General features: G+C 38.9%; 1 protein-coding gene across 5 annotated transcripts in view; it reads left to right on the forward strand.

Annotated features, from left to right (window-relative positions):
- The window catches only part of MCTP1 (multiple C2 and transmembrane domain containing 1), a 1143431-nt gene that overhangs the window by 564844 nt on the left and 556081 nt on the right, over positions 1–22506 (forward strand). For all 5 annotated transcript variants that reach the window (XM_077462382.1, XM_077462384.1, XM_077462383.1 and 2 more), the window contains one exon: positions 18782–18968. In XM_077462382.1, coding sequence (XP_077318508.1) covers positions 18782–18968 — 187 coding nt within the window. The remainder of the gene's footprint in view (positions 1–18781; positions 18969–22506) is intronic.

Raw genomic sequence — 22506 nt, forward strand, 5'->3', positions numbered from 1 at the left:
TTTCATCCACTACGTTTGAATTGGATGTACTGGCATCTGTATTCAACCTTACCAACCATGTAACAAAGTACATTTTTCTTAAAGATATAGAGAACTCTTTTTTGATATTTAAAGCAGAACCTCACCCCCCCCCCCCCCCCCATCCCCTAAAAATCACTGATTGCTGCCATTACTAGTAAAAAATATTTAAAAAACAAAAAGTCCCTAAATCTACCCTGTAGTTTCTAGACGCTATAACTTTTGCGCCAACCAATCAATATAGGCTTATTGGGAGTTTTTTACCAAAAACATGTAGTGGAATACGTATTGGCCTAAATTGATTGGATATGTTTTCTAGCAGAAAGTAAAAAATATAGTTTTTTTCTTTTCAAAATTGTCTGCTTTTTTTATTTATAGCACAAAAAATAAAACTTGCAGAGGTGATCAAATACCACCAAAAAAAGCGCTATTTGTGGGAAAAAGGGACATACATTTTATTTGGGTACAGCATTGCACGACCATGTAAATGTCAGTTAAAATAACGCAGTGCTGTATTGCAAAAAATGGCCTTGTTTTACTTGTTTATCTGCAGTGTCCTCTTGTCTACAACCCTTCAAAAGAGCACAACTGTGATAAAATCCTGCTGCATCTGGGAGGAGCACAGAGGAGGGGGTGGAGAGTTGCAGTTGTAGTTCTTATAAAAGTGTGAGAGCTGATTGGAGAAAAGGGACACATTCCACTCCAAATATACAGAGGAATGAAGGAACATGCAGAGCTATGTTCTCAATAGACAAGCTGTGTGCTTTTTTCCCTCCACATCACAAATTTTATCTCATGTGTCTGGAAAACGTCTCAGAAATGACTCATCCTGATATCAGAGGAACAAAGCACTAGAGAAAAACCACACTCAGAGCTTTGGAGAGAGACAAGTAAACACTACAGATGGACAGTATGTGTTTTGTTCAAATTTCATGACTGGAGTTTACAACCACTTAAAGTGGTTGTAAACTCAGGCACAATTTTAAAAAAATGCAAGCCAAAGGCATAATGAGCTAGTATGCATCCCATACTAGCTCGTTATCAAATACTTACCTTAGATCTAAGCTGTTGCAGCGGTCCCAGCACACCGCTGTGACTGGCGACATGTTTCCTGGAGTTATTTCCGGGTTTGTGGGCTTCGGCGCTGTGATTGGCCGGAGTCACGATGACGTCACTCCCGCGTATGTGCGCAAGAGACGCCGATCACGGCACAGCTACTGAAGAAACGGCACAAGCAGGCCATTACTTCAGTGAGCATGTGCCGATGACATCGGCACATGCGGATACAGTGAATATCTCCTAAACTGTGCAAGTTTAGGAGATATTCACGGTACCAACAGGTAGGCCATATCATACGCTTACCTGTAGGTAAAAGTAGTGTAACAGGGTTTACAGCCACGTTAAGTAATGATAATGAAAGAAAAAGAAATTAAGTAGGTTTCCCTCAGATTAGTGGTACGTGGAAAGTGTCCTCTTACATTTGTGGTCAATGAAGAGCTTCCTTAGTCATCCAGGCTTGCACAGCTCAGAGTAAATTCCAAAGAAGGCTGTGAAAAGACAGGTAGGTTTATTTATTTTTGCAGAAGAGACAATGCATGTCTCTGCAGCAAAGAGGCTGCTTGTTCATAGTTTTTAAAAGCAGGACTGTAATTCTGCTTTAACCCCCTCCACAGCAGTCTCTTCCAACTTTACCCACTGGGGCAGCGGCAGCTGCTGCCATAGACTTGAGATCCTCACCCAGTCCAGCCATCTGTTCACCCCATGCCTGTGGTCTGCTTTATTTCTAAAGCTCAGCTAATAAAAAGTATTGGTCCATAAACAAATAAAACATTCTAACAAATGCTAATTATGTCACCAGGAATTAAACAACAATGTGTTTTATTTCACCTAAGGAAATATTGTGTCATAAGAAGTGATTAAAGCTTCCAGCACTGTTGAGAAGGAAATGGAAATGTCATTAAGATTAAAATATCAAGTGGAGGTGAAATGATGGCAATCTCTTTGTGATTATTTAATGCTCCTGACATCTGCATTTCTGTGTCCATATTTTGCTAGCACTACCTTGCTATAATCAAGCGATAGATCCATGGGAGTGCCTTTATGTAGAGTGGTAATGTGGGACAAATTGCCTTCTGACATATGTGGTAAATGGGAACTTGATGTGACTGAACCTGGGGGATAATCCTGTGTCATGCAATTTTGAAGTCAATGCAGTTATTTTCGTTACAATATGGATAGATTTATGGTACAGTTTATTGCTGTGAATATATGCATGTTTATTTTTAAAATGAGATTGATTTGGTTTGTCTGTTCAGTCCATGTGACCATGTCCATATTTTTTTCCAAAGATGTGTGATATTGTTTTTTTTACAGTTATAGCAGTATATGCATTTTTAATACCTATAGTGAAATATTATACGTGGATGCTTGTAGAAACTATTACAATAATTTTAATTTATATGCAGCATTGGTGCACAAACTATGTTTCCTTATTTGTAGACCTTGTGAATTTTCCCTAATGTAAATTATTTCTTGATGGTGGTAATGTTTTAAAGAGTACCTGTCATGAGACCTCATTTTAATTTTTTTATATATGCATAATAGAGAATAATATCTACTTTCAGTCTGCAGCAACGTCTTTTTTTTAAAATAACGTTTAAATAAATGTACTGAGGTTTGTACATTTTGCAGGGATCCAACACTTTCTAGAGTGTTGCATCTGTAGGTACCTTGTTTATACCTACACCTCAGCTCCCGCTTTCCAGTCCAAGTCACTTGCTGTGAGCTCCAGTGCTGTAATATAACATAACAATGAGGCTAGAAGCTGGCTGCCAATAAGGAGGCAACCATTGTAACATTATGGCTGCCTATTTATTTTACCCCGTGTTTGTCACATTTTTTTCGTTTTTCTTTTGGTGTTCACGTTTGTCACTGTGTGATTAGTAGGGTGTGGGTCCTCGGGACTACCCTGAACGTCTTGGGATGGGGGTAGACATAAGCCTTTTGGCTTGGTTCGCCCTCTCTCATGGAGTCTCTCTTCGGGGGATTCCCACTGAGTACTTGGGTGGGTCTGTTAGGAAGACCTTCCAGAGAAAGGGGGCCCATCTGGTTTCGGCCAGATGGACCCAAGTGAATTACCTCAGTCCCGGTCTGGAGCCTAATGACCCGGGGGATCAGGGTAAGTTCCTTCCTAGGGAGGACTAGTCTAACACCCATTGCACATTTTGTATCACTTTTTATGTGTATGCACTTTTTTTGGTACCGGATGCAGTTTTTGGGAGTGTTTCACATGCCACAGGCTTTTAAAAAAAAAAAAAATGGCTGCCAATAAGGGGACATTATAAATGCTATTCACCATGCATAAATATCGCTTTTCCTGCATATATTGAAACCATTTCATTTACATTAATTTGGTAACCTCTACTTCTACTCATCAAAGATACTGTTCATCTATTGCATCCTATCAATATCACAGATGTCACAGTATTCATATATGAGTAATTAATGGGAAGATTCTATACACACTTTTTCAGGAGAAATGTAAGTGGTGCATCTCTGTAATTTAGATTATAGTTATAGCATTGCTACTAAACAATAAGTATTATTAAAAATATAATGAAATCCACAAGGGAAAACACGTTCTGCTAGGCTATTCTAGTCAATTATTTCCTACTTTGATATTTTATATTAGATAATTATGGTTTAGCAGCAAAACTATAACTAATATCTCTTTTGTACACTTACTGACTCTGATGTGCTCAAATCTTTTATTCCAACACATAATAATTCTACAGGAAAGGAGTTAACTATAAACCTCTAACTAGGAGGTAGAGATAACCTTTTACACTGCACAGAATGACAACACTCCCTTCTAGATATTTGCTGGAGATGTGGAGGGAAGAAGGCCACAGTGTGTCAAATTTGGAGGAGCTGCCCACATATTAGGAACTTTTGGACCAGTGTACTCCTATACTTTACCAGGACACTTCATAAATGATGTCCTTCTATTTCTCTTTCTGGGACCAACCTCTGATAGTATGAAGGAACTTCTCAGTTTCTTCCTGTTAGCTGCCTGAGCAATAAGTCCTACATATCTAGTGTATGCCAATCCATATCTGAGTGGCTTAGAGAAATGTGCCGTATTATAAGAGTGGAGGGCCTAACTGCATGAATACATGATAGATACGAGCTTCAATATCAGACCTGGTGTCTATGACTCTTATATATGGATTCAACCAATTTCAAGCTATATTACATACACCTGTTCTAATCGAAATTATTTCTTGCCATAGAAGATAAGATAGCATTTATTCTCATGGGGCAATCCCCCTTACCCTTCTTTCTTATTCACCTCCCTATTTCCCATATTATATACCACTGCTGAAACCTTTTTTGACTTCATTCCTTCTCCTCATACATTATTGGAGACACTATAACTGGAATCACCACATTACTTGGCTAATATTGATGGAGCTACATCTTATACTCACTGTGGACTGGAAAGTATTCATTTCACAATCAACACTGCCTATTGCCAGGATAAAAATACTATTGTCTCATATTTTATTTATTGCACTGTGTGCCTAAATACTTTTATAATAGTCATATGATCTACCTGAAGATCTCGCTACTGTTTTATGCTGTACTTTCTCTTATGCTACGTTTTCAAGATAAAAACATTTTTTTTAAAAGGAGAAACTGTTCATTTTTATTTGGCAGTTGATATAATTTGCTTTTGCAAAGGAAAGATGATTTAGTTAGGGTTTACATCTAATTTAGCAGAAGGTTAATATGTTTTATAAAATGAATTTTAAAAGTATATACCATAAATACAGTATCTGACAAAATTGAGTACACCCCTCACATATTTGTAAATACTTCATTATATCTTTTCATGTGACAACACTGAAGAAATGGCACTTTTCTACAATGTAAAGTAGTGAGTGTACAGCTTGTATAACAGTGTAAATTTTCTGTCACCTCAAAATAACTCAACATACAAACATTCATCTCTAAACCACTGGCAACAAAAGTGAGTACACCCCTAAGTGAAAATGTCCAAATTGGGCCCAAAATGTCAATATTTTGTGTGGCCACCATTATTTTCCAGCACTGCCTTAATGGAGTTCATCAGAGCTTCACAGGTTGCCACTGGAGTCCTCTTCCACTCCTCCATGACAACATCATGGAGCTGGTGATGTTAGAGACCCTGCGCTCCTCCACCTTTCGTTTGAGGGTGCCCCACAGATGCTCAATAGGGTTTAGGTCTGGAGACATGCTTGGCCAGTCCATCACCTTTGCCCTCAGCTTCTTTATCAAGGCAGTGGTCATCTTGGAGGTGTGTTTGGGGTCATTATCATTATAACACTGACGAGTCACATGACACCAGGGAGGGAAAATGGCTAATTGGGCACAATTTGGCTGTGTGTTGAGTTATTTTGAGGGGACAGCAAATTTTCACTCTTATACAAGTTGTACACTCACTACTTTACATTGTAGCAAAGTGTAATTTCTTCATTGTTATCACATGAAAAGGTATAACAAAATACTTAAACTTAAACTTCTGCATGAAAGTTTGGGGTACTTTGTGAGCCCAAAACCAAAAAAAAGGTACTGCTGTATTATTTTTACAAAGTCTCAGGCACAACCTGCTGGTCAGTTTCTTCTTTCCTTAACATAAGAAAGATAAAGAGGCAAATTTCTAGAACAAAACAATGTTCACATCATAAATTTTCAGGTGATGACTGTCTAATGACAGCAATCATCAGCTGGAGGCTGAGATGCTTGGCCCCCAGTCCATTCAATATGGTCAAAGCTGTGATGTTGGCTGAACACTCTCAGATTCTGCTCCAGATTTAATGTGCCAGATCAAACAAAATTACCCACAGTTGTACAATGTGTGGATCTAAATGAAAATTTCAAAATATCAAATACAAGGTAAGGTAAGTATATGAAATCGGACAGCCAAATCTACTTGCTTAACTGTCCTCCTCCGGCTCCAGGGACTGCTGACTCTTTAATACCCAATATCACCATTCATAAAAAGGCATAGATATTCATGACGTCACAGGCTCAACTCTGATCCCCCCCATAAATGTAACGTCCTGTGATTGGATTTTAACAGTAGGAGAACACCATGGGTTTCCTTTATGGTTTATGAATACTCATTACTTTTAATGAATGGTGATATTGAGTATGAAAGAGTGAGCACTCCCTGGAGCTGGAGAAGTATCATGAAGGCGTGATTTAAGCAAGTGGATTTGGCTGCCTGATTCCATATACATACCTGGGAATAATTTTGAGTACAGTTTGACCTTTTTTGTGAGGTCCAATTTGGAGGTGAGCATGTGATTCACTTGTTTGGTGGAGGCACGCATAACACAGTTGGAAAACTTTTATTAGTTGTGCTATACTATTTAATTTGTATGTTAATTATGCTATAGACCAGCTACATTATTTTAGGGGAAAGTCATCTAGTATACCCACCTCTCCTGAACTAATTTTCACCATTACCGCAACCCAGAAATCCTCTTTGGAGCTGCCCAGGCCTGTGCACTGAGCCAGTTTAGATTTGTACGGAGCTATTCCAGAACGCAGCTCCATCATTTGGGTCGGTCCCCTACAAGTCAATAAGGGCTCAGTGCACAGCTGAAAATTGAAAATATTTCTGAAGAAAACATTGCACAGGACACAGCTCTGATACGAGTAAGCTGGGTGAAGGTATTAGTGTGAGTTATTTCAGGAGAGGTGGATTATTGGAGTTTCTTTACAAGTAGAATTCTAATGCCCATGCTTTCAAACTCATGGACATTTTTCTACGGTATGAATACTTTTATTCAACACACTGTTTCAAGCGTTATGTTACCAGTAAAATTAACTCAGGACTGGATTAACTATTAAGAAAAATAAGTTAGGACATCAAAGAAAGGAGGCACCCTAGAGTTTTCTCCTAATGCCCTTAAGGATAAAGGCACTTTAAAACAAAGTGCACGTATCTTTTTTGAACCTTTGCCCAAAGCTAACCAATTCCACCCTCCCCTTCCACAGGTGTACAGTATACTTACTGAGATCCGTGGCCTCCGTTGTTTTTATATCCCACACCAGAAATTCTCTTTCTCCTGGTCACACAGGCACATTGTAACCCCATAGACTTCTATCTTGCTCTCTGAAGTAAATTTGTCATTTTTGTAAACATCAACATGAGAATTGTTAACTTAGAGTAAAAAAAATTTACAGTAAAAAATACGTCTTTTTTTTTTAATTTGTCATTTATCAAAGAAGTGATTTCCCTCATCATTTCTAAACAACGGGCCTCAGTCAGGTGCTTAGTTTTGATCCATGCCCAATCTGTTAAAGAAATAATATGAAAATGTTTTTGTTTCATAATATTCATAATGGCCTGGAAGAAAACTGAAGAAGGTTTATACATTTTCAAACTTTTATTTAACTTTAAGCATTTATTGAGTCTTAAAGTGGTAGCAAACCACAAAAAAGGGCATCTGCAGGATAATGTCATAATGTGCTAGTATGCACTGCATACTAGCACATTTTGACAGACTGCACTTTAAATGAAGCCCTCCTGTTGTGCACTGTGATCTCTGTCATGGCTTCCATCTTCACCAGGTCTTCCTTCTGGGTTTGCAGGTTTTGGCTGTTTGAATGGCCAGACCGTGGTGATGTTACTCCCATGCATGAGCATGGTAGTCACCAGAGCTTGTAGAAGGTCATCCAGCACCCAGGGCAAAGATGCCAAACTGTGCTCCCCCCCCCCCCCTTTAATGATTTCAAACTTAGGGAATCCTACTCCCAGCAGTCACTCAGTTGTCAAAATTACTGCCACTATCACTAGTCCAGTCAGCCTTGTAACAGAAAGAAGGTGCCCCCATCTTTGCAATAAACCATTGCCTCCAGGACAGCCACTCCTGTCCATTCTTTGTCTCGGCCCTGGAAGTCACGGTCACGGCACAGAGCTTTGAATGGATGGCACCATCTATTTAGAGTGCAGTTCGCATTGCACCATTGATGTCACCGGCTGCTACTAAAGCAAATATCTCCTAAACTGTGTACGTTTAGGAGATATTTACTGTATCTACAGGTAAGCCTTATTAAAGGACTTACCTGTAGGTATAAATAAAAAAATAAATAAAAAAAGACTTTACTACCGCTTTAAAGTCTTGTCAATTATACAATTATGCAATAGAGAGGTCAAGGGAGGCACCATTGTTGGGCTGTGTTTAGGGCATTGGTTGTACATAATCTGGTCCTGACTGGGGTGCAGTTTGGATATGTAAGAAATGTTCTTATATAGCCTCTAGATGGTGTTATCTGAACAATCCCACCTTGCCCTGTGCCAGATTTTCTGGCAAATGTCAGTAGCCAGGTTGCAAACCCAGGTTTATGAAAGATCAAAGTAATTATATATATATATATATATATATATATATATATATATATATATATATATATATATATATATATATATATATATATAATATATATATATATATATATATATATATATATATATATATATATATATATATATATATATATATATATATATATATATATAAATAACTGTACTACTATTGTTAATATTTGCATGTAGAAATTTTTATTTTTCATTTAGAGATTATTTATTTTCAACTCTCCGATTTATATGATTATTTAGCTTAGCTGCAGTTATATTTTGTGTCATTCTTGTATAGTCTTCTTCTGCATGTCAATTCTTTTTTTTTTTTGACCTTCTACCTAAATCCACCATCTGCTGAGTGTGTCTTTGGATCTTGCTAGTAAATAAGAAGAAAAATACATCAGTAAAGATACAGCTGAATGGAAGCTGGCATACCTGTAATCAGGCTTTATCCCACTGTCCTTTGGATTCAATAGAAGAAATTCTTTCATATCAAATCTTAGACGATGAGGACTATTTGACCCACTTAGCCTTTCTATTTCTACTTGAAGCATAATACAGAATCACACAATCTCCACGTCTTCATATTTGAGGCTGGAGTCTCTATGGAGCACATTCTGTGTTTTAACAAAGGGGCAAACAGAGAAAAAAACACTGCATTATGTCCAAGTGCTTTATATATGACTAATACTGTTTGTTTTGTGCTCCCTGCTTTTGTAAACATACTATTTATCCCGACTCTTTTTCTTTTTCCTTCTGTCACATCTACATTTTTTTAAAATTATTCTGACTCCTGTTTGTCACACAGTAACGTAAGGATCCTGGATGTCACAGTCAGTGTGTGACATTCTTGTATTAACCCCCCCCCGGACCATTTGGCTGGCCAAAGACTAGACCGCCTTTTGTGATTCGGCACTGCGTCGCTTTAACTGACCATTGCGTGGACGTGCGACGTGGCTCCCAAACAAAATTGATGGCCTTTTTTTTCCCACAAATATAGCTTTCTTTTGGTGGTATTTGAGCATCTCTGCGGTTTTTATTTTTTGCGCTATAAACAAAAAAAGAGCGACAATTTTGAAAAAAACGCATTACTTATACATATCCCCAAAAAATATATATATAAAAAAAAATTTTCTCAGTTTGGGCTGATAAATATTCTTCTACATATTTTGGTAAAAAAAAAAAAAATCACAATAAGCGTATATATTGATTGGTTTGCGCAAAAGTTATAGTGTCTACAAAAAAGGGGATAGTTTTATGGCATTTTTATTAATATTTTTTTTTACTAGTAATGGCAGTGATCAGCGATTTTTATCATCACTGAGACATTATGGCGGACACGTCGGACAATTTAGACACATTTTTGGGACAACTGGCAGTCATACAGTGATCAATGCGATTAAAATTGCATTGATTACTGTAAAAATGTCACTAGCAGTGAAGGGGTTAATATGTATCCTAGGGAGTGTTCTAACTGAAGGGGGATGGGACTGTGGAGGGAAACTAGGTTCACTGTTCATACTCTGTTTGAACAGACGATCTGTCAGTTCACTGCTCACACACAGCTCCCGGTTCTCTGTGTGCCCTGAGCGATCCCAGGAACCCGGTGATGATCAAAACTGCCGGGCCCTCGGGGAGCGAGCGGGGGGAGCGCGCACCTCCGGCGGCGCGCAAGCGCCCCTTTGTGCCTGTTTATTCTACCGACGTAGCATAACGGTGATTCGCGCAGCCGAGCTATGCTGCTGCTGTACAACTGCGGCGGCTGGTCGGCTAGCAGTTAAAGGGTAACTCCACTTTTGTGGCCTAAAAAATAGCAAATAAAGAAAAAACAATATAGCCTATACAATTGTGACACAAGTCATATTGTAGTTGAATGTTATTAAAAAGTACCTCTTCTTTTCAATCTGCAGCTCTGTCATTTTCTGAAAATACAATGCAATATGGCTGCCTGGAGGTGTTCTGTACACAGAATGTCCCTAAATCTATCCCATATTTTGTAGACACTATAACTTTTGCATACACCAGGCATTATTCGCTTATTGGTATTTTTTTACCAAAAAAAGTAGAAGAATACATATTGGCCTAAACTGATGAATACATTTGATTTTTTATATTTTTTTGGGATATTTATTGTAGCAGAAAGTAAAAAATATAGTTTTTTTTCACAATTGTCAGTCTTTTTTTCTTTATAGCGCAAAAATTAAAAACCACAGAGGTGATCAAATACCACCAAAAGAAAGCTTTATTTGTGGGGAAAACATTTTTGTTTAGGTACAATGTTGCACGACTGCACAATTGTTAGTTAAAGCGAGGCTGAAGTGGTTAAAGGATTTACCTTTTTTTTTGTCCAAAATCCAGCTTCCCTATGTACCGATATGCCATTAACTACTTGCTTACTGGGCACGTAAACCCCCTCCCTGCCCAGGCCAATTTTTAGCTTTCCGTGCTGTCACACTTTAACCACTTGCCGCCCACCATATAGCAGAATGACAGGGGCAAAGTGGTTTCTAAATCCTGACCGGGCGTCATATGATGTCCTTAGGATATTGAGCCGCTGCGCGCCCCCGGGGGCGCGTATCGCGGCGATCGTTCTTGCGGAGTGTCAGTCTGACAATCCGCAACTGCGGTCTCAGTAAAGAGTCTCTGACGGAGACTCTTTACCATGGCTGATCACAGTGTAAATAGGAAGAGCCGTTGATCGGCTTTTCCTCACTCGCGTCTGTCAGACGCGAGTAGAGGAGAGCCGATCGGCTGCTCCTCTGACAGGGGGGGGTCTGTGCTGATCGATTATCAGCGCAGCCCCCCCCCCCGAGGATGCCCACACTGGACGCCACCAGGGATGCCCAGCACCAGGTATGCCACCCTAGACCACCAGGGATGCCAGTCAGTGCCCACAATGGGCGTCACTGATTGGCATGCATTATTGTTTGGCACTGATTGGCATCCATTAGTACAATACAATACAATGCCGCCTATCTGTGCCCATCCGTGCCACCTATCAGTGCCCATCCATGCTGCCTATCAGTGCCCATCCATGCTCATCCGTGCCGCCTATACATGCCCATCTGTGACACGTATCCATGCCCATCCATGCCGCCTATCCATGCCAATCCGTGCCACCTATCAGTGCCAATTTGTACCACCTATCAGTGCCCATCCGTGTTGCCCATCAGTGCCACATATCAGTGCCCATCAATGCCACCTCATCAGTGCCACTTCATTGGTGCCACCTCATCATTGTCCCATCAATGCCACCTTATCAGTGCCCATCAGTGCAGCCCCATCAGTGCCCATCAGTGAAGGAGAAAACGTACTTATTTACAAAGTTTTAAAACTGAAACAAAAAAAACCCTATTTTTTTTCAAAATTTTCGGTCTTTTTTTATTTGTTTAGCAAAAAATAAAAAACCGTAGAGGTGATCAAACACCACCAAAAGAAAGCTCTATTTGTGGGAACAAAATGATAAAAATTCTTTTTGGGTACAGTGTAGCATGACCGCGCAATTGTCATTCAAAGTGCGACAGCGCTGAAAGCTGAAAATTGGTCTGGGCAGGAAGGTGTTTAAGTGCCCTGTATTGAAGTGGTTAAATGACAATTGCACGGTCATGCAACACTGTACCCAAATTACATTTTTATCATTTTGTTCACATAAATAGAGCTTTCTTTTGGTGGTATTTAATCACTCCTGGGTTTTTATTTTTTGCTTTAAAAAACAAAAAAGTCAGAAAATGTAAAAACAAAAAAGAGTTTCATAATTTGTTATAACATTTTAAAAACAGGCAATTTTTCTCCTTCATTTATGTGCACTGATGAGACAGCACTGATGGGCACTAATGGGCATTGATAGGCTGCCCTGATGGGTACTGATAGGCTGTACTGATGGGCACTAATAGGCTGCACAGATAGGCATTGATAAGGTGGCACTGGTGGGCATGATGAGGCAGCTCTAGTTGGCTCTGAGAGGTGGCACTGGGTGGCACTGAAGGGCACAAATCAGTGGAACTGGTTGGCGGCACTGATAGGTGGCACTGATGGGCACTGGTAGGTGACACTGATAGGCAGCATTGATAGGTGGCACTGATGATGAGGCACTGATGGGCACTGGTTGGCAGGACTGATGTGCACTGATAGGTGGTAATGCAGCAATCCCTCTCCCTGTTCGGGACCAATGTCCCTCTGTCAGTGATTGGCTTTTTTTCCCCTGTCAGCGCGAGGGGGAAAAAAAAGCAGATCATTGGCTGACAACTGATCACGTGGTAAGGGCCCGGGATCGGACTCTGATCTGTAATCAGCGGAGTCTCATTGACTCAGTAATCACAGAGCGCACCACCCGCCCTCTCAGGAATTAAGGCCAGCGCTGTACTCGGCTATAGCGCGGGTGGGAGGTGGTTACTGTACTTCTGTTGCAGAAAAGAAAAACCTTTCTTTATATTCTAAAACAGGCATACCGCAGCCTCCAGGTTATTTTATAGAAAACTTCTCCATTACTTGCTGGTATTTGTCCTTGTATTTGGGACAGGAAAACTGCTAGTGAACTAAGGAAGATGTTCAGCGGCTGACCTCATTAACACATACCTTGCACCTGCCCTCCCCCTCCAGGCAATTGCTCCCACCCAGCTTTATACTCACATGCAATCAATGTCAGTGAGCACTGTTCTCACTGAATACACAGCCAGTCTCTACCTCTACTGATCAATTGTTCTGTACCTTCTTCTTGCATAGATCATACATTTGGCAGATTGTGCAGGAGCTGAGCAATCACATAACAGACAGAGAAGAGCTTTGGTACTGAACTGTGTCCCCCGAAAGACTGTAAAGCTTATCATATATTATACATTATACAAACTGATTGTACAATATCCATTAGATCTAACATCAATAATCACTTGGGGCATTTGTTTTACCTTACTGTATTTATTTTTGAATTGTTGTTTTTTTTTAAATTTTAGCACTGCAATGTTTTAAATGTGGTTATGTAGTGCAACAGCCTGCCTGATTGGATACAAAGTGATTGGATAAATAGGTCCTTCTGTGATATAGTTTTGGTAAATCTAAGGAGGTTGTATAATTGTATTGTATAGTGTATGGCCGCCTTTGTATACCTAAAATGAATTAGTTGCACTTTTACCACCATTAATTGTTAACAGCACCCCAAACACAGAAGCAAACATGCATTTTGTTGAGTGAAAAAACACACAACAAACACAGTAAAGAAAGTGCAAGCCGTAATGTGCCAAAATATCCCATTGATTTGTTTACATCCTCCACCTCCCTGATCTGGCCCTAGATTACAAGAACATTGATAGCTGAATGGCTCCCTCCTATGTACTTGTACAAAGATGACCGTACTTTATGCAATCTGAATGTACAATCTCTGTACAGTTTCCTTTAGATTTACCAAAACTGTGTAATTGGAACCCATCCTGAACAATCTATTCAGTTTGTATCAAATCAAACAGGCCCTTGCACTACATAACCAAATGTAAAACATTGCAGTGCTAAAATGACAAAAAAAAACAATTAAAAAATAAATACAGTAAGGTAAAACAAATGCCCCAAGTGATTATTGACAATTTATCTGTGCCGCCATAATTCATCCATGACAGGGCTTCTCCATACACAGAAAATAGTAGAAGTGGCAACTCACCAGAAATAAATGCTGTCTCAACCAAGAGCACAGCACAAACACTTTCAATACCCAATATATAAATGTCCTCTTCTTTCATTAGTTTTTTGTATGTTCTTCTCCTCAATATGTCACAATCTCACACCCAATAGGTTGCCATGAAATAATGAAAATCATATAATGTAGTAATTTATAACAAAAGATTTTTTGATAGAGGTATATATCCGTGATAAAAGGTGACATTCAGTGTGCATGTGACCTCACTGTGGAGCTCCCTCCTCCTCCCTGCTCCTCTCCCTGTCGCCGGGCCAGTAGGAGAGAGGAGCGGGGCCTTGCGCATGCGCAGTAGGAAGCTGTGAGGCTACACTGCCAGGTACCCTTTCCCGCAATGAAGGCGACATCGTTGGACTCAGGACAGGTAAGTGTCCTATTCTTAAATGCCAGCAAGTGCAGTATGTGTAGCTGCTGGCTTTTATTTTTTTATTTTTTGGGTGGATCAACGCTTTAAGCTTTGTGACTGAAGCTTTATGTTTTTAAAACACTAGCACACATCTGATCTCTTATTAACATGTGTCTGGAAAAATAATAACAAAATAAACACTGGAATGCCTATGCATTGCTTTTAAACACCTGACTACCTTGATAGGTTGATAAACAAGTGGGTAGGTGCATGTACATTTCTGGAACACCTTTTAGGTGTGCTCACAATACCTGATTGCGCAGTCAATAGACAGTGAATATCACAGGCAAAAGACACTGAGCCAGTGAGACTGGCTCTGTGCCCTGGTGATCACTGTGATGTTCAATCACAGCAATCACAAATGTAAACATAGCAAGTCTTTACATTTATGAACCCTCCTCTTTGTGTGACAATGGAGGAAGGGGTAAAAGGAGGATTTTATTAATTAATGATTTAATGAATGCAGAGTAGGCAGAAGAAAGGAGTTTCATTAATTTATTAATTTGATAATTAATTTGAGCTATTTTAGGAAAATGGTTTATTAAGTTTTCAAAATAATACACAAAAAAGTGCAAAGGTAGCAGATGATCTGTTTCTCTAACCCTTGACCCCCCTTTTCTCTGAGTGTGAGCTGTACATCTTATCTTGATCCTGCCTCTGTCAATGATATGGTATAAGCACCGTAATATGTTTCTTAATTTCCAATATAAAATGGGGTCATTTTGGTGGTATTTGTGCCGTCCTGGGATTTTGATGTTTTATAACAGAAAGTAAGGCAAATGTTTTCTTTTTTTTTTAATGTTTGGTATTTTTTTCCCTTATATAGTAAAAAATAAAAATAATTAGGTTATTATTATACGACTCCAAAAGAAATAGCTATCTGTCCCAAAAATGTAAGAAAATTCATACAGTGTTATATGACCGAATAATCGTCAGTAAAACCATTGCAGCATTAAATTAAAATTACTTGGTAATGTAGGGGTGTATACAGGTCAATTGGTTAATTGGTTAATAAGGTCCAATTCATATATACTCAATATGGTAAATACATGTTAAATCACCAACAAATACATCTAGATATTTAAATGATATTGGATATGTAGCTTTTTATTATTGTTCAGAATACCTTGATATGCCGTAATTATTTATGTACTGTATCTAGATTATAGTACATCCTATTAACATGTGTTAGGGTGAGCATGTAAGAGTTTTAAACCTTTGATGTGTCTGCTTTTTTAGCCTTTCAATTGCCAATCTTTAAAACATATTTATTCATGTCTTCCCTATTTATCCCAATCCTTTGGCCTTGCGGTCACCACATTATTTTTCTCTTTAAATTCAATTGGCGTTTTTATGAAAAAAAGGTTAGCTATGCATTAAGGTTCTGGGAGAGAGAATGTCCTGCATTTCACATAAAGGGTAAATAATTTGCATTGAGAAAGCTTTGCATTGCTCTGTCTTGAACAGCTAAATTAGTTTTGGGTCTGCTGTTAATATTGTTTGGAGGTATAAAATGCTAGCATGTCTGCATTTCCCTGCCAAATATTTTTAATTAAATGGAGCAATATGTCTATAATGGTCATCATCCGCAAAAAGTATTCATATAAAAAGTATTGGTATCAATTTATAACCTTAGAAAAATAGGGAGTGTCAACATCCAGTCATAATTCCTTTTTCATTAAAGTAAAATAAGATTGGTTGCAAATAGTAATGACCCATTTTAACCACTTCATCCCCAGAAGATTTTACCCCCTTCCCGACCAGAGCATTTTTTGTGATTCTGCACTGCGCCGCTTTAGCTGACAATTGCGTGGTCATGCGAAGTTGTACCCAAACAAAATTGACGTCCTTTTTTTCCCACAAATAGAGCTTTCTTTTGGTGGTATTTGATCACCTCTGCGGTTTTTATTTTTTGCGCTGTAAACAAACAAAAAATTTCAATTTTGAAAAAAAAGCTATTTTTTTTTACTTTTTGCTATAATAAATATCCCCCAAAAATATATAAAAAAACAAATTTCTTTCTCAGTTTAGGCTGATATGTATTCTTCTACATATTTTTGTTAAAAAAAATAAGCTTATATTGATTGGTTTGCGCAAAAGTTATAGCCTACAAAATAGGGGATAGATTAATGTAATTTTTAGGCCGCGTACACACGCGCGGACTGTTCGCCCAACTTTGTCCGTCCAACAGTTTCGGCAAACAGTCCGCTCAAAATTAGCATGGACGGACATGGCCACACACGATGAACGAACAGTTTGCTGAAACCGTGCGCGATGACGTGAACGGCACGTACGACGGGACGAAAAATACGACGTCCTATACACTGCATTATAACTTTCGGCGTGAAAATCCTTTCTGAGCATGCGCGCAACTTTGTTTGACGAACAAGCCTACACACGAGCGGACTGTTCGCTGAAACAAGGTTTCAGCGGACAGTTTTACGGAATTTCCGAAAAACCTTGTCCGTCAAACTGTCCGCTGAAACTGTCCGCTGAAAGCCCACACACGAGCGGACTGTCCGCCCAAACACTGTTCAGCGGACAAAGTTGGGCGAACAGTCCGCGCGTGTGTACGCGGCCTTATTGTTAATTATTATTCTAATTTTTTTTATTAGTATTATTTTTTTTAAATTAGTAGTGGCGTCGATCTGCGATTTTTATTGTGACTACAACATTATGGTGGACAAATTGGACAAATTGGATACTATTTTGGGACAATTTTTATTTATACAGCGATCGGTGCTATAAAAATGCACTGATTACTGTGTAAATGACACTGGCATGGAAGGGGTTAAACACTAGGGGGCGATCAAGGGCTTAACTGTGTCCTAGGGAGTGATTCTAACCGGGGGGGAGATGGGCTACTACTCACATGACAGCGATCACTGCTCCCGATGACAGGGAACAGTAGCGCTCTGTCATGTCACTAGGCAGAACATGGAAATGCCTTGTTTACAAAGGTATCTCCCCGTTCTGTCTCTCCCCACCGCAGTCGCGGGCCGCCGGCAAATAAAGTTTTCCCGGGACCCGTGGGCACGCTCCCAATAGGCGGCAAATTCAAAGGGACATACAGGTTTGGCCATTTGCCTCCCTGTGCCATTCTGCCGACATACATCTGTGTGCAGCGGTCGGCAAGCGGTTAAAGTACATTTCCACTTTTGTAGTCAAAACCCCACAATATGTCTGTTATGTGTTCCTATTCATTAATCATATATGAAAAAAAAAATAAAAAATTATATATATATATATATATATATATATATATATATATATATATATATATATCATATTTCTCTTACCTTTTAGATGTTTCTGAGGAGAAGGTGTCATGGCTGACTGACATTGTGATCTGTCCCAATAGTTGGGCTGGGCACTGGCTAAGTCTAGTTCTTATTAGCATACAATGGGGTAGCCTGGCTTCTAAACCCCTTAACCTATTGTTAAGACTGGCAGGTTGATTTACTAAAACTGGAGAGTGCAAAATCTGGTACAGCTCTGCATGGTAGCCAATCAGCTTCTAACTTCAGCTTGTTCAATTAATCTTTGACAATAACACCTGGAAGCTGATTGGTTTCAATGCGGAGCTGCACCAGATTTTTCACTCTCCGGTTTTAGTAAATCAACACTGTAGTGTTCAAATATAATACAACTGATGAGATATCTGCCTCCAGAGAGGGTTAATTATGGTAAACACAGCTTCCCATTCCCACCCCCTCATAACAAAGAAAAAAGAGTAGAATTTTTCCTTGCTGAAAGTTCCAGAAAAAAAACCATCCAAAAAGGCAAGCTGCAAGTTTTACTATGTGAATGCGGACATGTTAAGAATTATCCCAATTTGGCTGCAAAATGTAATATTGTTCTTTGCACAGCTTTACTGAATAAGCAAATCTTTTCACCAGAAATACATTAACTGCAGATATTTTAGAGCATGCAGTGCAGAGTTTGTTAGAGAATGAACCAGCCCCTTCATTATGTGTAACAGAAATGAGCAAACACCTCGCCGTATGATCTTCATTCTCTGAAATGAATAGGTTTTTTCAATTTCTTTTCTTCTACATGGTTGACTGAGCTATGTAACTGCTGGGTTTATGCAGTATTACTATTTAAATGCAACTTTCTGACTCCGGGTAGCAGATCGCAAATATACAGATCCCCCATTTGATGTGTTGTACAATACTGTTGGCTTTACATGGGCTATGTTAGGCCCGTCTTATTTTATTTGGTGAAGAGAGACACTTGCTGATTTTGAAATTTTTGCTTCTAGGTGCCAGGTTGACCTGTCGGCCTTGAGTAAAGAACAAACTCACAAACTGAAGCTAAATTTGGAAGAAGGGGAAGGTTGCCTGGTTCTGCTGGTGACTCTGACAGCCTCATCTGCCATCAGCATCTCTGACCTCCATGTCAGCTGCTTAGAAGATCAAAAAGAGCGCGAGGAGATTCTGCGGAGATATGTACGTAATACCAATTAGATGTCTTTCAGGTGGTACTTTAGTGGCTACTAAAAACAGAACGATCACAGTTAGCAGAGACTAGAATTAATTGTGGCTGTGTGCAGCAGTTTAGTAAGTGCAGTACCCTGTATTTCCAAATCTACACAAAATACAATCTGGATGGCCATGATTAAAGCTTTAAATTCAGGCTAATAAACCCCACTGCTGAGTGGAGTTACATTAATATTTCAGATGATTGAAGTTAAAATACAGTGAGTAGGATCACTTAGTACCATTTAGTACCATACGTAGTACAGCAATATATACAGCTATTTTTTCTATAAACTGTGTGCATTTGGAAATCATTATTCAGAATTCAAATTATTCAAAAAATAAAAGCATAAGTTCCAGGGTATATCAATGTGCGGGGTATTTGTAATATTATTACTAAGTACTTATATTTATTATTAATTAATTTATTATTATTATGAAGTACTTTGCCATGCTTTATTAATTTTATGAGATTCAGATTTATTTTTCGTATGTTGCCATATCTTACAGAAGTTTTCTATGGTTTTTGTGTTTCAAAATATGTTAAACATAATAAATAATGCACAACTGCATATTACATACATATTACACAAATACCCATCATCCATTTACATTTACATATACCTTTGGTACGCATAATGTCCAAAGTCTTATAAATAAAATCATTTTTATATTTACAGTAAGTAGATCATGTTTACTGACCTGTCCCAAGCTGTGGAAATCTTGTTTATTTATTTTTTTATTATTCTATCTATCTATCTATCTATCTATCTATCTATCTATCTATCTATCTATCTATCTATCTATCTATCTATCTATCACAGTGATCATTAAATAACAATACAAGCCAATAGTTTACTAAAAGTGAAGCAAACGGTATTACTCAGAAACATTTGCAATATTAATTATTGTCTACTTATAGATTATGTTGTATTATTCAGTTTAGCTGTAAGAAACAGGTACCCAGCTAGGGTCTGATAAATTACATTTAGATTTAGAGGTCTTTTCTATAGGACAGTGATGGGAAACCTTGGCACCCCAGATGTTTTGGAACTACATTTCGCATGATGCTCATACACTCTGCAGTGTAGCTGAGCATCATGGGAAATGTAGTTCTAAAACATCTGGGGTGCCAAGGTTTGCCATAACTGCTATAGGATATGTACAAATATTTACACCACAGTATACGTGTGGTTGTATTGGCATGTTTACTTGTACCTACATTGACAAAGCATAATCGATCATTACTGAAATATTAATTTGAAGCACAGGAGCAAAATTCCTCCAATACTTGTTTTAGGCCTATTCTATATCAGCGACTTCATTACACAATTACCTTTAGAGAACGAGCACAGAAGAGTAGAGGTGAGCACTTCCAGCAGACCGACAGCAAGTGGAGCTCTAACACTAGTGTTTGGCTGCAAAGACTATCGCTAAAAGTAGGCTTGTAAGAGTGGAGAAAAAGCTATTTCCACTTAATATCACAAAGCTTTTATTGTACAGTACTGCAGGTGTTTAGAAGCCTTCTCTAGACACTCAGCCATTAAACCAAACTCTTCCTAACAAAGAGATGCTTAATTTTTTTTTTCTCCCAGATTATAAAATATTTCTACTCCCTGACTGGAATCCTTTCAATAACTGAATTTAATAAAGATGTGCCTTATCAGTCAGCGCAGATAACATGAAGTGCTGGTACTAATGCCGTACAATATTCTTCAAACAGATTAGCTGGATGTGCACCTTGGTAAATTTATTCAGGCTATCTCCACTGAATCAGCTGTCTGCTAATGCTCGAACAACTTATACTCCAATACCGTTATCATAAACACACTTTAATAGAGGTGACTTAGCACGGCTAAACAAAACCTTTTATTCAGGAAACTAATGGAGACTGAAAGTGGTGTATTTAGATAGTTGAAGCTGCAATATTATGACAGAAATCGTGGCTAGAAGGCTTTAACGCCCTTGGCCTTGTGCCATATGAAATTCCTTACACAGTGGAGAGTTGAACAAGTAAAGAGGCAAGATACAGTAGCCCGGGAACAAAACACGTGCAGGCTAAAGCTTGCTCAGAAGGTTATCATGAGGCAAGGGTACAGTGTCATTACCTGTTGCCGTCTAGAGGCGGTGCTCCGTGTTAAAACTGACATTTTCATTGCTGGTTCAAAGTTTGATTCTCAGGTTGATACGTAATACAACTTCCTTTCTATATTGTATTTTCTAATACTTAAAAAATAGCTCATTCAAATTCTGACAAATTCTGGTGATCGTTGTTACTGAGGAAAATTAATGGACATCCAAGCTTTTTGAGTCATCATCAGAGCAAGAAGTGAGGGGAAATTCTCCAATGGGCACACATGTTCTTAAAGTGGAAGTAAACCCATTGATTTAAATAGTTTAAAAAAAAAAGGCATGCCGGGAATGCTAACTGCACATTGGCTGTGCTCTCAGCCAAACTATCAAACCATCCGATGGCTGGTGTCATAACGAATCACATGTGCAGCACCATAGCAGTTGAAGATTAAACAGAGGCAAAGATGGCAGCTTCCTTGGCTGAAAACGATAGGGGGGTTTACTTCCACTTTAAGACAACTCTCAAAGATGGGAATTATGTTAACTTTGGAGAGACTTCCAGAAATTTTCAGTTGCATCTCCAGGACAGGAAGTGAAGGGAAATTTCTTCCAGCAGGACAAGGAAAGTATAAACTACTTTGACTGAAGTTTTAACCTTGGTCTACTCTAAAGCTGAAACACAAAGTTTTGGCTTACACACACTATTATTATTTATAAACCAGATAGAAAGATATTTTCATTCTATATAGTGAAGCACTATTCCCATATCCCAGGAGATAAGGAAAATGTTGAGATCTCCTTCAATTTCCAGTGATGACCTGCCCTGTAACTGGACTCAACAATAGTTCAACATATCAATGGGAATAATTGGGCTACATTTGATACAATGAAATAAACAGGGTTGGTGCTTGTCCTCTATACCAGGGTTTCTCAACTCCAGTCCTCAAGGCACCCCAACAGGTCATATTTTAAGGATTTCCCACAGATTAAACAGCTGTGGTAATTACTAAGGCAGTGAAACTGATAAAATCACCTGTTCAAAATAATGGAGAGCCTGAAAACATGACCTGTTGGGGGTGCCTTGAGGACTGGAGTTGAGAAACACTGCTCTATACCACCAGTAAAAAGGTCTTGTCTGAAACTGAGTGAAGCCTTCACCTTTACCTTCTCTGGACATTCTTAGTCCTGAGTCTGTGGGGGGTCCACATGGAATGCTCTCTCCATGGTGGTCCACGTGGGTGTGTGAAAGGCAGTAGGTGACGTAGGCCACAATATCTGGGTTTCACAAGTACCCACTGGGTTTCTTTCTCGGTTGCTTCTGGCAGGTCACCTTACCCTCTGTGACCATCATGAGTCACTTCTCACACCTTTGTAATTATGCAGGGATCCCTTCCTCTCTGCCACTAGAAGACTGTCTGACACCCATAGGCAGGAC

This window comes from Lithobates pipiens, unplaced genomic scaffold (assembly GCF_037356315.1).
Source record: "Lithobates pipiens isolate NorthernLeopardFrog02 unplaced genomic scaffold, aLitPip1_a1.2 Scaffold_3, whole genome shotgun sequence".
Taxonomy (NCBI): Eukaryota; Metazoa; Chordata; class Amphibia; order Anura; family Ranidae; genus Lithobates; species Lithobates pipiens.